The sequence below is a fragment of the Sitophilus oryzae genome, unplaced genomic scaffold (assembly GCF_002938485.1).
Source record: "Sitophilus oryzae breed Bouriz unplaced genomic scaffold, Soryzae_2.0 scaffold_1639_pilon_pilon, whole genome shotgun sequence".
Classification (NCBI taxonomy): domain Eukaryota; kingdom Metazoa; phylum Arthropoda; class Insecta; order Coleoptera; family Curculionidae; genus Sitophilus; species Sitophilus oryzae.
In genome coordinates, this window is record NW_022146324.1 from 753,512 (window position 1) to 770,759 (window position 17,248).

Sequence of the window (17,248 nt, forward strand, 5' to 3'; positions counted from 1 at the left end):
CTTTTTTGAGTTATAACTCATCATACAGTCTCAGGGCTTTAACAAAAGCCAGTATCTGAGACGGCTCAACAGAGGCCAGCTCTCCATCCTTAACATCAGCCGTACCAAAGTTCATGGCACGAACCGTCGTCGTCTCGGCGCACTCAGTGATAAGGTGTTCTGGTGTTTTCCCATTTTCCCCACAGAATCTGCATTCGCCGTTGTTTCTCAGCTTCAGCCTACTGAGGTGTTCGTTGAGGAGACAGTGTCCTGTTAGAAACCCCGTGACAATCCGAAGATTGTTTTTATAACATAAATCAAGGAAAATCTTTGACTTCGTAAGTTCTGAGGAACTTTTTCGAGTGTCTTAGACCGTTGGAAGACACCCATTCCAGGTTACGGATGGAGTCTTCCAGATTCTTTATTTCCGCTTTTAGTTGGTTCCCGCTTGGAAAACAGAACGGTTCTGGTCCAGTTAGTGGAGTGTTCGCTCCTTTTCTAGCTAGATCATTTGCTTTTTCATTGCCTTCTATCCCTTGGTGAGGCACCTAGTAATGGCACCATACTAATGAGGCACCCAGAGTAGGAGGACTTATTTTCTTTGCCTAATTTATTGAGCTTCTCTAGGCATTCTTTGACCAACTTCGAATTGATGGTTACTGAGTTGATCGCGTTTAGTGCTGCTTGACTATCGGATAAGCTATTTCCTGTTTTCGATAGTTCCTGTCTAAGATAAATAATTGTACGCATCTTTCGATAGCGTAAATTTCTGCCTGAAGGATGCTGGGGTATGTGCCTATTGGTTCGGAATATTTAGTTTTCGGCCTAAATACTCCTATCCCTGCTTTGTTTTTCGAAGCATCAGTATACCACGTTATGGTATGGTCTTTTACATGCTGGGCAAACGTTTCTTCCTTCCAAACCTTTTTATTACTTAATACTCCAGTAAGGTGTTTCTCAAAGTTGTAAATTCTTGGTATGTCATCCAATGGGAGTTGGAGAAGTGGAAAATTCTTCCAGTACTGTTTCCGTCAATGACCATTCTAATCATTGTCGCATTGGCATATAACTACCGACGACAATGTGCAGTGGTGTTAGCTCTAGAATGACCTCCATGGCTGCTGTTGGACATGTTCTCATGGCACCTGTTGTATTAAAATGTGATTAAACAAATACTTTAAAGTTTGTGAGTTGCTTATAGAGACTCAACTGTTAAGAAAAAACTGTTAAAAAAAATCTTGACAAATAAGACAATATTATTAGTGAAAATATGAATAAGTTTGACAAAATCTCAAAATTTTTGGGCCAAGGATTATTTGCCCGGTTTTTTATTATCATAAAATATGATAAAATTCAAACAAGTTCCAAAATTTGATAGCTGTTGATTCTCCCTTTTAAACGAACTTTGAATCATCAAAGAATATAAAATTTTAGCCGAGTTATTAAACAATTTGTCCTATCAATCAATGATGCGCTTATGAAATCTATCTTCGGAGCGTTAAGACTTGAAAATTGAGGGATCTTCGAGGCGGAATATCTGGAAAACTACTAATTCTACGTAAAAATGATAATAATCATTTTTGTAGGTAATTACCTAAGCTTCATTTTTTTACTTCAAGAAAAAATTTGTAAATTGCATATTTTCGCAGATATTTGCAAAAATTTTCAATTTTCCCCCCTAAAACTACTCTCTAAAAAGCAGGGTTGGCATGATTTAAATCATGATTTAAATCGTGATTTAAATCAAGTGATTTTTTTAATTTTAATCATGTGATTTAAATAAAAAAAAATAAATCTATTGCAACTTTATAATAAATAAAAAAGGACTGTAAAAATTATAAAAATCTGTCCTAGAAGACTATAAAAAAATATTTATATAACAGATATAACAGATAAATCGAAAAATAATTGTAAGTTTTATAAAACTATATAAAAATATCTATTCATCACTTTAAATGTTGAACCGATTTTTGAAGCAATTTCGTGTGAATTCAAAGACCGCTAAACGCAGGTATTTATTTAAAAATTTATGCATAAGTGACAAAAATTCGCTGTTCGAAGTTCGAATACATAAATCATTCGCAGACTAGTGCAGAACTAGGTTCTTCTGATATAGATACTATATCTTCATTCCCGAAAATCTATAATCGTTGTCAGAAAATATATGTTGTTTTATATTTTTTTTGAAACGTTATGTTTCTAAATTCTTACCGACATTTTGATTTGCAGTAAGTACTTTACACTTGACATTAGATAATACCTACTAATTTCATTCTCGACTTAAGACTATTTCCGAACAACAGTGTTATTAAGAGTAGAAGTTATACTTTTTGACGATGCTGTACATTTGAAGTGCCATCGTAAATCTATTTCGACGTTACAAGGAGGCACAAAAAGTATACTTTTACTCCGAATAAAACACTATTTTTGTTTAAATATTACAAATAATTTTTTAATCAATTTCAAACATTGCAAATAATACAAACAGTAATCGAGAAACAATTTGTACACTCGTTGAATTTGACAATATCAGTTTAATAATATATTTTTGTACTTTTGTGCTTAGGCGTAATAGTGCTTTGCTTTTATGCCTAGCCGTTAAAATGACAAAAATTAATACTTTCGAGACGTTTGAAAAAAAATCCTTTTGATCTGAAGCGAGCGACTTTTTTTGCGGAATATATTGGTGACCGTGGAAAAATGACACGCGCCGTAGAATTATTAATTTATTGGTATCGCTCAGAGTTATAAAGATTTAGCCATTTAGGATAGGAATTTAATTGGAAATAAGTCCTAGTCATTTGGAAATCCGATTTAAATATTGTTTTGAATTAAAATCAAAAAAATCTGATTTAAATAAAAAAAATCTGATTTTTTTGATTTTTTTTTAAAAATCATGATTTTTTCCAACCCTGCTAAAAAGTACACACAGTCCGCCTGAAAAGTCGCGGTCGACGAACTAAGCCGTGGTTTCACTCTTCATTAACTGGACTATTAGTAATTTATCGATAGTGTTTTTTTAATGTAAAATGTAAATAGGAAATGTCAGATAAATGTCTGTTTTGGTGCTGTGGTAAATGTGATGTTGAATAATATTTATTTGAAAGTTATATGTATTTTTAATAGAATATAAACACTGTCTGTTGAACTTTAATTTAGGCCTAAATTATTACTAGAAATATTATTTTAAATCAATTGTTTTCATTTCTAATCACTATTAGATAGTAAAGATATATTCCAGGTGTAAATTTATGGTGTAAAGTATATAAAAAATAAATACATTTTAACATTTTTTCTTCCTTTATTATTTTTAGGGCAGTTTTATTTGTTAATGTCATAAAAAAACATTAACTACTAGATACAATGGAGAAAAAATATACTATTAATATACGATACGATCGAAAAAAAACGGCGTCAGGGTTGTCTTGGAAATGACTGATTTCCAAGCAAACTGGACCTATTTTTCGATCATATGGTAATGTTTATGTACTAAAACATTTATATAACAATATGTATATCAAATAGTTTTTTTAAATATTGGTACACAATATTGAGACTGATATAAAACAACAGAAAAAAAATTGTTTTAAGTTTACACAAATAAAAAAGGTGATTAACCTGTTCCGAGTGTTTATTTTCAATAAACTTCACTCTTTTAATCGCTTTGTACATTCTTAATACTTCACTAAAAAAATCCAGATTAATTTAATCTGCAACAATATATAATATAGGTATAAACATTTATATAAATATTGTTTAATAAAAGCAACAGATCACAAAGTAATAAAACCAACCACCAGTTTTGCAAATCGATCGTTTTTTTAAAAATATCACCATTGTAGATAATTTAGATCAAATTTATTCACCATATTATTAGATTATATTTAAGGATAAAACTACTTTATTTCGCATTTTAAAAATATATTTTTTGTTCATAAACTAATGCAAATGTTTGAATTATACAGGGCGGTCCAAATTACATTCGGGAAACTTCGGCACCATATTCTGCAGATACAGTAAAAAAGTTGATATAAAATTATATCCTAAAATGGTTCGTTTGGTTTTGGTTTTCGTGGTAAAAATCTCTACGAGCAATCGTTCTCAAGATATTTGGAATGGAAATTATCAATACATTACTAACAAAAAAATAAACATGCATGTTGACTACATAGTTATTTGACTGAAATGAACAATTTGGGGAACAACTTAAAAAAAGAATGGGAAATGAACAACTTATATTGTTGGGAAATGAACAACTATAATTTATTTATTTATTTATTAAGCGGTGGGCGAAAAACCGTATTTTTAAATACGGGCGATATTTCGCTCGAGCGATCGCTCGGTGATTGCAATCGCTTGAAATTCTCGATTATTGAAATTAATCAGTTTTTTCCATCACTGCTATTGACATCAAAATCAAATTTCTTATGCCCAAGAATACCCAGAGACCAATTTTCATTCAAATATCGACCTTAGTTCCGAAATTATTTGGAAAAAATCCAAAAAGAAATGAATTTTCTACATCCTGTATCTCCGAAACTAAGCATTTTAGGGTATACATTTATATTAGAGATGAGCAAAACTGCGATTGTGATTTATAAATCGCTGTGACTGTAAACTGCGATTGCGATTTTGCTATTTTTAAATTGGTACGCTCTAAACTGGGAAGCTCGATCCCAAAATTTTCAATAAAAACAGAATAAATAGAGGAATCATTTTTTTACAAAAACTTACAAAGAAACTGTTGGGTGTTTTGATGCCATGTGCCTTTTAAAATTTGTAGTGCTTATTTTTATATTTTTGCTGCACATATATTGCACTTAAAATTTTCATCAATTACCAAAAAAAATCCACAAATAACTTAGTTTCCTTTTTTTAAAAAATGTTGAAAATATTCGAATGTGCTGTTAGACAGTCTGTAGGTATACTAACGAAAAATTTATGATAAAAAAGATTGCCGCCAACCTTAATTCAGATAACTGAAAAAAAAAAATTTTCTTTATGTAAACTCAAAAGAAGCCGACGTCGACGGCTTTAATACGGCCAGTCCAGTGCAAGTGCAAACTTTCGAACTTTTAGATAAACAAAAGGACAATATCACATTTTAATATATTTGAAATTTCCCTAAAATGAAAAAATTGATTGTAAAGGATGTAGGTATTTAAATTAACATAGCAGCCGATCCACACCTGTTAGTTAATATTCAGAAAATTATATTATATTATGGATTGTTATAAAAATGTTTATAATAATATAATATACAGGGTGGTCCGACCTGTATTCGGGAAACTTTGGCAGCATATTCTACAGATCAAAATAAGTAAAAACAGTCGTATAAATGTATGTCGTAAAATGCTTAGTTTCGGAGATACAGGGTGTAGAAGTTTCATTTTTATTTCGATTTTTTCCAAATAATTTCTGAAGTAACGTCAATATTTGGTTGAAAATTGGTATCTGGGAGTTTTGTGACACGAGAAATTTGATTTTGATGTCAAAATTACTCCTATTTGTTGAAGAGTAATAACTTTTCAACCGTACCTGTATAAAACCACTGACTAAAAAAATATACATTTCCATGACTTTTTATGTAAAAAATGTCTCTTGGTAAAAATCGCTACGAGCAACCATTCTCAAGATATTTAGTAGAAATAGCCAATACATGTCATTATTGACAAAAAATAAGCACACGTTGAGTATAGTTATTTGACTGAAATAATAAATTTTTATTTTTTTAATTTAATCATAAGTTTTTCTGCGAAAAAATGATGATTAAACAGTTTCTTTTGAACTTTTGACACAAAAAGATTTCAAATTTATGATTTCAGTCTAATAACTATTTAGTCAACATGTTTAATTTATGTCAATGATGACAGGTATTGATAATTTCAATTCCAAATATCTCGAGAACCAACCAATCGTAGCGATTTTTACCAAGAGACCTTTTTTATGTAAAAAAAGTCGTAAATGTATATTTTTTTACTCAGTAGTTTTATACAGGTCCCGACGAAAAGTTATTACTCTTCAAAACAGTTAAGACACCTGTAGGTGGCGCCACCTACAAATAGGAGTCACATTGACATCAAAATCAAATTTCTCATGTCAAAAAACACCCATCTACCAATTTTCATTTAAATATTGACGTTACTTCAGAAATTATTTGGAAAAAATCGAAATAACAATGAAACTTCTACACCCTGTATCTCCGAAACTAAGCATTTTAAGACATACATTTATACGAAGTTTTTTACTTATTTTTATCTGCAGAATATGCTGCCGAAGTTTCCGGAATACAGTTCGGACCACCCTGTATAACAAAATATAATAAATAAAAAGGGCTGAAAAAAGTATCCATATTAATAGAGTTTCTTTTTCGTACTCTATGTCTTCTAGTAAATAAAGGATAAAAATAGATAATTTTTTATAATTTGAATCCAAAACTGTAATTATGAATCATTTGTAAACAATCTAAATTATACCTGCGAGCAACTGTAACTATAATAATTAGTCATAACCGAAAACAAGAATTTTTAACCTTTTCAATCCATAATTATATTATAAATCTAAAACTATTATCAAAATTTAAAACTAAAAAATTATATATGTTATGCTGTATATAAACATAAGCCTATTTTCCAACGCTTCATAAAAATGACGGGGCCCTGATTGCGAATGTGATTTTGCGATCTAGTCTAGGCCGATGTGTTGGCCGCAATATTGCGATTTTCGTTAGCCGCTCTTCGTTGGCGTGCAATCGCAAATCGCAGCCGCAATCGCTGCGATTTTCGTTCAGCTCCTCGTTCGCCTGCCCACTGTCGTGTTGATGACGCGCCGCCGCCGGCCGGCGCGAACGAGAATCGCAATGTTTTTCGAGCGCTGCGATTTTCGTTCCCAGCTCTTCGTTCGCTTGCTCAGTGCCGTGTCGATGCACCGCCGGTGCGAACGAAAATCGCAATGCTGGGATTTTCGTTCGCGTGCCCACTGCGATAGCAAATCGCGACTGGTGTAATATTGGTTGCCTAATATCCAAAATCGGCAGATAGATGTTTCAATCGCAAGTCGCATTTTGCTATGGAAAGGAATCGCAGGTTGCGATTGCGAATTTACAATCTTTTCTGCTCATCTCTAATTTATATGAACTTCTTTACTTATTTTTATCTGCAGAATATGTTGCCGAAGTTTCCAGATTACAATTCAGACCACCCTGTATAATGAATAAATTGTGAATCTAAATTACCCTTTTGAGTTCCATATGTTGAATCCTAATCTCATAAACATGATTAATATGGCAAAGAATGAGAAAGGTGGTTATACGTTTCAAGTTTTTTTTTCAAATAGAACATTCGAAATTTAATTATTTAGACTTTCCCATAATTCGTCATCGCCCCATTTATCGTCGCAAGTTTTTTTTGGCTCCTTTTGTTTCTTCTCTTTTCTATTGGTAGGCTTGGATTCCGTGGGTGATGTAGTAACACTGTTGCTCGCCGAATAATCTCTGAAACAGCAACACGGTTTCATTCAATAGTGCAATAAAATTTATCCATTTTAACTTTTTACCTATAATCCGATTGATATCCTCCAGTGGGTGTATCATTTTGATATCCCCAACTGGAATCCCAATTTTGGTTAGATGACTTTGGACTGGAAGCTCTGAAAATCATTGAAAAGTAAATACATTGACTCTTCTGTTACTTATAAAGTCTGTACAATGAGTCAGGGAAAATTACCACAGATAACATCCAAAAAATGACAGGAAATATAATTTGCCTGCGAATTAAAATGACAAGACAATTCCACAACTGTCACTGTCATGTATCCTCTCGATGTCAAAAGTTGACATATCTTGTCATTCTATTTAGAGTGTCATTTTCTATCAAATAAAGTAACAAAATACCGAGGGTGCCATTTAAAAATCAAAAGTTGTAGTCATTACTGGTGAAACAGGAAGTGACCGAAAACAATTGAATACCGTCAATCAATCCTAATTTATGTCATATACTAATATACCGAATCTCGATTTTTATCTGAAAAAAAAAAAATATAAAAGGTATACAGGGTGGCGCAACTCATTCGCCTCGGTTGATTATACGAAAACGGAAAGATGTAGGAACTAAATATTTTATAGGTATATGTGGGAAGGCAATATGCACAATTTAAAATTATTTTAAAATGTACAGGGTATGTCAGAACTAAGATTCACACCAAAGTTATATTTTTTCTTATGGAACACCCGGTATTTTATTTCATATTTGGATCCGTCAACAAAAAATAAGGCATTTATTATAAGGGTCAAATATGTTTACAAGCTTTGGTTTGTGAGATATTTAGAGATATTTAAATTTTCATGCTATAATAAAAAAGATTGTCAACACCCTGTACATTGCTTTTCAGAATTACTTCTTGCGTTGACTTTTAAGCCATAGAAATAAACTTTACTGAAAATTTGATTGCTTCGTTTAATGTATACAGGGGTATCAAAAATTGCTGGTTTATTTTAGATATTTTAGATATATTAAAAAAATTGTTATTTCAAATACAACACCCCGTATTTTTTTAAAATAAATCGAAGCAGATTCAAAAGCTCTTTCAAACTATATTAGCGTTTCTTATACTTATCTAGCTCAGATTTTGAATAAAGAGCAACTTTTCAATAAAATGGCAACCAAGAAGATTAATGTCGTCATAGCAAGTTTCTAGTGACATTTAGTAGCTATTTTCAAAATCGAAATTAGTTTATGGACTTTATTTAAATATATACCAGTTTACTTTTATTTAACTTACTTATAATAGTTTAATAAATAATATTTATTAAATATGTATTTATTATTATTCTATCAAGAAAAACGAAACAGTAGTTCACTGATTTATTTTAAAATGGCATGTAGCTATATGGATTTTCTATAAAAGAGCCAATTGCGGCAAATTCATTTTCTTCACTTCCAACGACAGGTTTCTGCCTAATAGGTTTTTTTTATAAACCACACTACCATAGCTCTGCGAAATAGAACAAGTATTTTTTCAAAGAAATGTTTATCAAGAAGATTCCACTACAAGTGAGTTTAATTGTCAAAATATGCGACTTCAAGGTTGCTATAAAATAATATAAAAAAGGTTTGGACACGTTCTTCAAAGAGGCCCACGCTTACTGTCGCTTTTGTTATATAGTAGGTATACAGGGTGTCCCAGGCTGAGAGTGCATTAGAAGTTTCTAGAGAACCGCAATATCTTGATCGGAGATTTTTTGCACATCATTGTTTTACAACGAGATCTATCGATTAAAAATATGTTCAATATGGCGGCACTTCCGGAAATACCGGAAGTTGACAGCGACTTTCTTATTATAAATGGGTGCCCCCATTTTTTATTACATATTTAAATTCTCTGTAAAATTCTATAAATATTGATACTAAACACTCTATACCTAAAATTAACCGTTTTTGAGAAAAAAAAATATTTAAAATTTTTGGACGAAAAAAACTACCTGTCAAAAAAATTTGTATAGCTTAAAAGTCAAATTTAGTGATTACCACAGCCACTGTGATAAATAAAGAGAAGACATGTGGCTATCTATTTCAAAAATTAAATTGTTCAAATGTCATATAATAATGGCAGCAATTGTCTTGGATTTCCTATATTATAAATACTGCCTGCCCCCTTAAGAGTTTAAAAAGTGTATTTATAAAAATATATCTCGTATTTTCGCTCTTTAGTGATATCTAATAGCATAGTTGATATTATTAATAAAATACCGTATGATCGAAAAAAAAAAACAGCGCAAAGTTGGCTTGGAAATAATGATTGATAACATACTGCTTTTTGAACAAATGACACAATATGACATGGTCAGATCTATTGCTTTACATCACTTGACGTTTAAAGTCATAGGCTACTGGTTAAAATTAAGAAAAATATACGCTTTAGAACTAAATCTTAAATAACTTAAAAACAATTTATTTTAGGTATAGGAAGATGTACAGTCAAAAAGTAACGAATTGAAAAACCTTTTCACTAGTGAAATAAAAAAAGCGTGTTTCGATTTGAAAAAAATGATTTATGATCATTTTTTAATCGCTCAATTCCATGACAGCTGCTGTCATTATTATATGACATTCAAACAATTTTATTTTTGATATAGATAGCCACATGTCTTCTCTTTATGGCACAATGGCTGTGGTAATCACTAAATTTGACGTTTAAGCTATACACATATTTTTGACAGGCAGTTTTTTTCGTCAAAAAATTTTAAATAATTTTTTTCTTAAAAACGGTTAATGTTAGGTATAGAGTGTTTAATATCAAAATTCATAAAATTTTACAGAGAATTTAAATATGTAATAAAAAATGGGGACACCCATTTAAAATAAGAAAGTTGCTGTCAACTTCCGGTATTTTTCTTAGTAATATTTTATATAATTCCTTTATATAACTCAGTCATGGTGAATACTTACTTGGAACCTTGCTGACTCTCTATACTCCATTCGTCTTCTCTTCCATAGCCATTGCCGCTACTGACTAGAGACGATTTCTCACCAGGAGAGTGGTAGTTTTCACCGCCTACTTGGCCATAACCTCCCGAATGATAATCAGAACCGCTATTGGTGCCGCTCACTTCTTTCCAGCCTTTTCGACCTAACTCACCCATCTAGCAAACAACATATTAGCTAATACAGTATGATCAAGGAAAAAAAAACGGCGTCAAGTTGGCTTGCAAATGACGACCGATGATTTCACCATATAATTTTATATACAAAATATCGGCGATCTTTATTTCTGAGCCAACTATGACAACGTTATTTTTATCGTAAATTAATTTAGGAACAGTAGTCTGAAGAATACCGGGTGCGTCTCAAAAGTGGCACACCCCTATAACTTTTTTATTTTTACAGATAAAAAATCGAGATTTGGTATGTTAGTACATGACATAACTTAAGACTGATTGACGTATTCAATTGTTTTCGGTCATTTCCTGTTTCACAGGAAATTACTACGATTTTTAAATGGCACCCTCAGTATTTCATTACTTTATTAGGTAGAAAATGACACTCTGAAAGAATGACATATCATATGTCAACTTTTGACATTTTCGATTACGATTTGTTTGAAATTGCAACATTCGTAAAAAAATATTTTTCCAAATATGCTAATGAGCCACCCTTGTTCCATTTGAAAAAATTGTGATATGAATAACTACACAATTTAGGCATCTTTTAACTGGCCAGAACAAGACACAAAACATATTAAATGATCAAATCTATTTTTACAAGGCTCCTTGATTAAAAATGACTGGTTTTAACACATCCATGGAATTCCAGATTGAAATTTAAAATACAATTTTTAAGCGAAAATGTCAAAAATTGACATATGATACGTCATTCTACACAGAGTGTCATTTTCGATCAAACAAAGTAAAAAAATACCGAGGGTTTCATTTCCGAGGGTTAAACAAGAACTGGCCGAAAAGAATTGAATACGTCAATCAATCTTAATTTATGTCATATACTAACATACCAAATCTCGTTCTTTATCTGTAAAAATAAAAAAGTTATTGAGGTGAGCCACTTTTGAGACGCACCCGGTATATATAACATTTTTGAGAAAATTTTAATTAAATAATTGTAACTTTTGAGTATATAAACTGGTCAGTACATTGTTAGAGAAAAATAAATGGATTAAATTTTATATAAACTCACAACAAAATGATCAAAGGAAAAGATACACAGGGTGTAAATAAATAAGCACGAAATAATTCTGGAGGTAATACCTTTTTTAAAAATAACGAATCCAGGTCTATAACCTTGTTATAGGTATAGGGTGAACCAAAATTCCTATATTAATTAATTATCTACATTTTTCAAAAATGTTTACACTAAAAAGTTTAAATTAGTAGTGCAGAGAGCACAATTTGCAGTGTTTTATTATTTTTATATAGCTACACTAATTTCGAAATTAAAACATTCTAGCCTAACACAACAGCAAAATTTAGACTACTCTCTTGTCTCTACACTTTTTTTTTATTACATAGAGCTGTTAAGAAAGAAAAAAACAAAATGTAATATTAGGAATCCCATTAGAAAAAATATTAAATGCAGATTCCTGCCAAATTAATAGTCATTAGGTTATTTAGGTTAATGATTTGTTAGTAAGCGCGGTATTATTTTTTATATCACTATTTTTTATGAACTTCCAGGTGCCTGAAATTGCATTCCCTGTATGTTCATTCAATTGTAGATATTTTTGTTGCAAATTTTTTTTAAATTAACTCAAAAATGTAACACTATAGTTTTTTTCTTAATGTTAGTTGATAATAAATATCTTAACCTTTATATTTATTTAACCTTATATCTTTCACTTTATATTTATACTAGGTGTTATTTTTTTTTTTTTAAGATTACATATAGATTTGTTATATTTTGCATTGTACTTTTATGGTTGATTTGTGCTTATGTTAGCTTCATTTATTATGAATGTTCTGAATTTTAGTGTACACAATTGTCTTTAATTTGGGATTTCCTGTTAGACAATAAACTATTATTTATTTATTTATTTATTTATTTATTTATTTAACAATATGCAACTAACAATTAATATGACAATTAGCATGTATTGTAATATTGATATGCTATAGTCTATTTAATAACACTGTTGCTTTGTTTATACATACATTTGATCCTCTATAATTGTTAGCCACACATACAATATATGTATTTAAACAATAGCATATAAAAATATCTTATATATTAAGTATATATTTTACCTTGTGTGACAAATTGGTTACTTGACTACTAACATCTTCAATCAGTGTACCTTGTTTAACCTAATTTGAAGAAAGTAAAATAAAAGAATAAAGCAAATAAAACTTAAAAGAAAAATGCAAAATAAAATAAATTAACGATATTAAACTGAAATAAACCAAAATTGAAATAAAACAAACCTTTTCGCCTACTTGTGAGCTAATATCAACTACCTTCTGGGTGGCTAATCCTCCATATTTGACTGCATTTTCTGTTGCTTTGCTAGCTATTTTTGTTGCCGACGAAGACAGAAACGACCAGCCCTATACAATACACAAATTAATTGCCAAACTAGGAATTATTTGGTTTAAAAAACTATTTACACTTGCTAAAGATGATAAAGCTGTATCGACAAATTCTTGAGACTGGCTTCTAGGTGGGGCTTCTTGTGTATAACCAAATCCACTATATTTTCCACCTTGAGATGGGGGCACATCACTGGAAAATACATGGTAAGTGTAATTTTGGTAAGTGTAATTTCTGGCAAGTGTAATTTCTTGATCAGCACTTACTCTCTTTTAGTGGCATTTTCAAACTGTTTCCTAGCAAAAAATGCTTCTTTTTCGTCTTTAAATGCTGGTGTATTATAATTTTGATATCCACCTTGGTAGGTATCAGAATTATTATATGACTGGTATGAAGAAGAGTTGTAGTTTTTACTCGAGTGTGACTGTGATTGAGTAGGCGATATATATCCACTCGTATAATTTTGAGCTGGAGACTTCTTCTCATCCCAGGATTTGCCTTGTGCTAGAGTAGAAATCTAAATTTTTTTATAATTAGTACAGGATATTTATATAGAAAAAAATATATACCTTGTCCCTATATAATGCAGCAGCTCTAGTATTATATTTTTGTTGGATGGACATTGAATCATCATAGTCTGGTTGAGCTTCAAAAAAAATCCTTGCATTCCTATTACCCCCTACCTAAAATAAAAAATCACTCAGTATCATTCTTCATCACTTCTACTTAAATTTGAAAATACCTTCATTTTTTCTAATTCTACATCTTTCCATTTATCCATTGTAACAGATCTAACAAACGAGAGGTGTACACCAAGACCTCTGTGTTTACCTGAACATTCCAGACATATCCATATTCCATATGTAACAGATACCCATTGAGGATTATGAGTACCACATTCAAAGCATTTCTAATTAAAGAAAGAAAATATTTAAGTAAAAAAGCATTGATTTGTTTATTCTATATAAATTTAAACAATAATTAAAAATCACTTTACAATAACATATGTAATGGATCCCCTTATACTCGAGTACATATGTTATCTTTATATGGTATTAATTAAACAGAGAAACGAAAGCAATTCTAACATAAAGTAAACTGTATTTTGCTAAATACTTTTAAGACATGTTAAGCTGATACTATTAATAAATATTTGCTTACATCGTTTTCGTTATTAGGTTTTAATTCTTGTAAGACACGTCTGGTTCGTGGACTAGCCATTTTTCACGTAATTAAGACACAGAAACGTAGTCTGTTATTAATTTAAGGTGATTTAGAAACACTACTTCATTTAAAAGAAAGTATTTAATTGAAATTAAACATTTTCAACTATTTTCAGAAATTCTGAAGAGAAAGTTGAGATAAAATCTTTTGACGTGGAAGATCAACTGAACTGACAACTGACAGTACTGACACACACTGACACTTCTGATTTGACAGGAATGTAAGATAAGTATTTCTATCTTCACCTTTGTTCTGTGGCATTTTAAAGATACTAATACGAATTATATGATTATGACACGTGCTATTATTCCCTATAAGTATTATCATATAGTTTGATATAGTCATATAAATGATTTACGCCATAATATATAAAAGTAGAAGAGTCATGCAGTAACCAATATTTTGTTGTCTGAATAATGAATGACTGCAGGAAGGTGTATTTAGTGTATTATTATTTTTAACTCCGCATTTTTAACATAATAAATTAATATATACTAAAATGAGTACCGGAACACAAAAAGGAAATGTACTTTTATATAAAGGTTCAAACTACCTTAAGCAACGCTTGGTTCTATCAGTTTTAAGTGGAAAACCGGTGAGGATATGTGATATTAGAGTTCGTGATGATATACCAGGATTAAGAGAATTTGAAGTTAGTTTGATTCGATTGCTGGATAAAATTACTAATGGAACGTTAGTTGAATTAAACGAGGCAGGAACCAGTTTGTATTTTCAACCAGGACTTTTACATGGGGGAAAGATTGAGCACAGTTGTTCAGTTCAAAGAGGAATAGGTATAGTGAACCATTGTTTAAGTGATTACAAAAACTATTACCAATTTTCTTTTAGGGTATTATTTAGAAGCTCTTATTATGTTGGGTTTCTTTTGTAAGCAGCCCTTACATGCAGTTTTACAAGGTGTTACTAGTAATAATATTGATCCATCCGTTGATCTTATTAAGTCTTCCATGTTACAAGTTCAAAGGAAATTTATTTTTGATGATGAAGGTTTGGATTTGAAGATATGTAAGAGAGGTGAATTGAATGACTAGTTGGTTTGTCTCTAAATAATTATAATTAAAATTATTGTTTTAGGAATGCTTCCTATGGGAGGTGGTGAAGTTATTTTTAAGTGTCCTATAAGAACTAAGTTAAAGCCTGTTCAACTATTGGACAGTGGTATGGTAAAAAGAATAAGAGGTACGTATTTAAAAAAAACATTAATTTTAAAATGAATAAGAAATGGTAAGTCATAAATGAAGATTTTTATATTTTTAGGGACTGCATATGCTTTGAGAGTATCACCTGCTATGGCCAATAGAATGGTAGAGAAAGCAAAAGGTGTATTACTTAACTTTATTCCAGATATTTATATAAGTACAGACCAATGTAAAGGAAAGAATGCTGGTAAAAGTCCAGGCTTTGGTGTGCATATTTATGCTGAAACTACCACTGGAAATATATATTCTTCGGAACAGGTACCTACATACATCATTTTCATGATTTTTTTTATCATTCTAATTGTTTTAGGTTTCTAATGTAGTTTCGAATGGTGAAGAACCATCAATACCAGAAGATTTGGGTATAGCAGCTGCTCAAAGACTTCTCTACGAAATTTATTTAGGAGGTATAACCGACTCCTCATGCCAAGCTTTAGCAGTTTTATATATCGCCCTAGGACAAAAGGATGTTTCAAAAATAGTTATTGGGCCACTCACTGATTATACAATAGGATTCTTGAGAAATTTGCGAGAATTTTTCGGTATTACTTTTAAAATTGAACATTTTGAGAATGATGACGATCGAGAAGGAACAGGCGGTAGAAAAGTTTTATTAACATGTGTAGGAATAGGATATTCTAATATAAGTAAAAGAACTATTTAATACATTTGTTAATTCAAAAGAAATTTTATTTTTAAGTTTTTCTCTTGACAACGGTTTGACTTTGCATTTTTTCAAGGAACAATTTTTGACCACTTTGATATTTAAAGCTTTTGCTAAAAAGTTAAATCATTAGTTTAATTATTCCCATGAAAATTACTCATCATAGACTTATTTTGTGAAATAGCATATCTCTATCTTTATGATAAAGATGTAAAAAAGAAGGCTTCTTAAAAGGAAAATGAAAGGGACGAAAGAATAAATTAAATAATCAAGTAACAATCAACTGTGCCATGCAATGTGCATCGTACATGAGCGATGTGCGCGGATGTGCGATCCATAATCCATGTGAAATCAACAACAAATAAGCATGTCATATTTTTATATGATATCTCTACCGTTGTACTGGTTGCTACTGCCAGAGTTTTTAGTTTTTTTATTGTTGCTACCTTTGAATAAGAAGACTAAGGAAGGAGCATATCAAAAATCTTAGGTACACCGCGATGGGCTTCAAATATGGCCGACTTAAATTCCGGTTTATCAGTGTCGTTCTAATTTTATTTAAAAAATGTAAAACTATGATGTAGGGTAGACGTGGGGTAGACCAATAATTTGTTGTTTTATTTTACGTTGTGAATAAATGCTGGTAGTTATTAAAATTGTTATAAAAATATAAAATTCTAATAAAAATAGATAAGTTATAATAATTATTTATTAACACAAACATCCGATACACTACTGAACCAGGTAAGTCAAATTGACATATCTAAATTCATTCACATCTAATCTTTGACAAGTAGTAAATAAAAGCAAAAATGCAAGAAAAAATATATAATTATTAGTTAATTTAAGTGAATTTCATAAATGATCGGTTTACTACACGTATGTATATTATATAGTCACTTACTAGCGAAAAGTTGTTCCATTATTTCACTCGATTTTTGACCAAGATCTACCGCACGCTACACAACCAACTATTTTACAGTCTTTTTCGATAAATCGCAATAGTGTCACTGTTAATTTAAGTTCTGCCACAATTTCCATCTAGATTTACTACCTTTATACAACTATCAGTAGTAGAATAAATAATAAATAACATAAAATAAGCTCCGTAAAGACTGACAAATCCA

At 30.7% G+C, this 17,248-nt stretch overlaps 2 protein-coding genes across 2 annotated transcripts; one reads left to right on the plus strand and one right to left on the minus strand.

Moving 5' to 3' along the window:
- Positions 1-6,721: 6,721 nt before the first annotated feature.
- LOC115880615 (ADP-ribosylation factor GTPase-activating protein 1) lies at positions 6,722-14,426 on the minus strand. Its single transcript, XM_030897890.1, has 10 exons — positions 14,175-14,426; positions 13,756-13,923; positions 13,583-13,696; positions 13,280-13,530; positions 13,091-13,205; positions 12,908-13,030; positions 12,731-12,790; positions 10,425-10,618; positions 7,534-7,626; positions 6,722-7,471 (listed from the first exon to the last, which is right to left on the minus strand). Exons 1-10 carry the CDS (start codon positions 14,232-14,234, stop codon positions 7,327-7,329), a joined length of 1,323 nt encoding a protein of 440 aa, XP_030753750.1. The 5' UTR covers positions 14,235-14,426; the 3' UTR covers positions 6,722-7,326.
- A 179-nt stretch (positions 14,427-14,605) lies between these two features.
- On the plus strand, positions 14,606-16,144 carry LOC115880616 (probable RNA 3'-terminal phosphate cyclase-like protein). The gene is made up of 5 exons (XM_030897891.1): positions 14,606-15,031; positions 15,087-15,272; positions 15,333-15,437; positions 15,516-15,715; positions 15,768-16,144. Exons 1-5 carry the CDS (start codon positions 14,737-14,739, stop codon positions 16,119-16,121), a joined length of 1,140 nt encoding a protein of 379 aa, XP_030753751.1. The 5' UTR covers positions 14,606-14,736; the 3' UTR covers positions 16,122-16,144.
- The last annotated feature ends 1,104 nt before the right edge of the window (positions 16,145-17,248 follow it).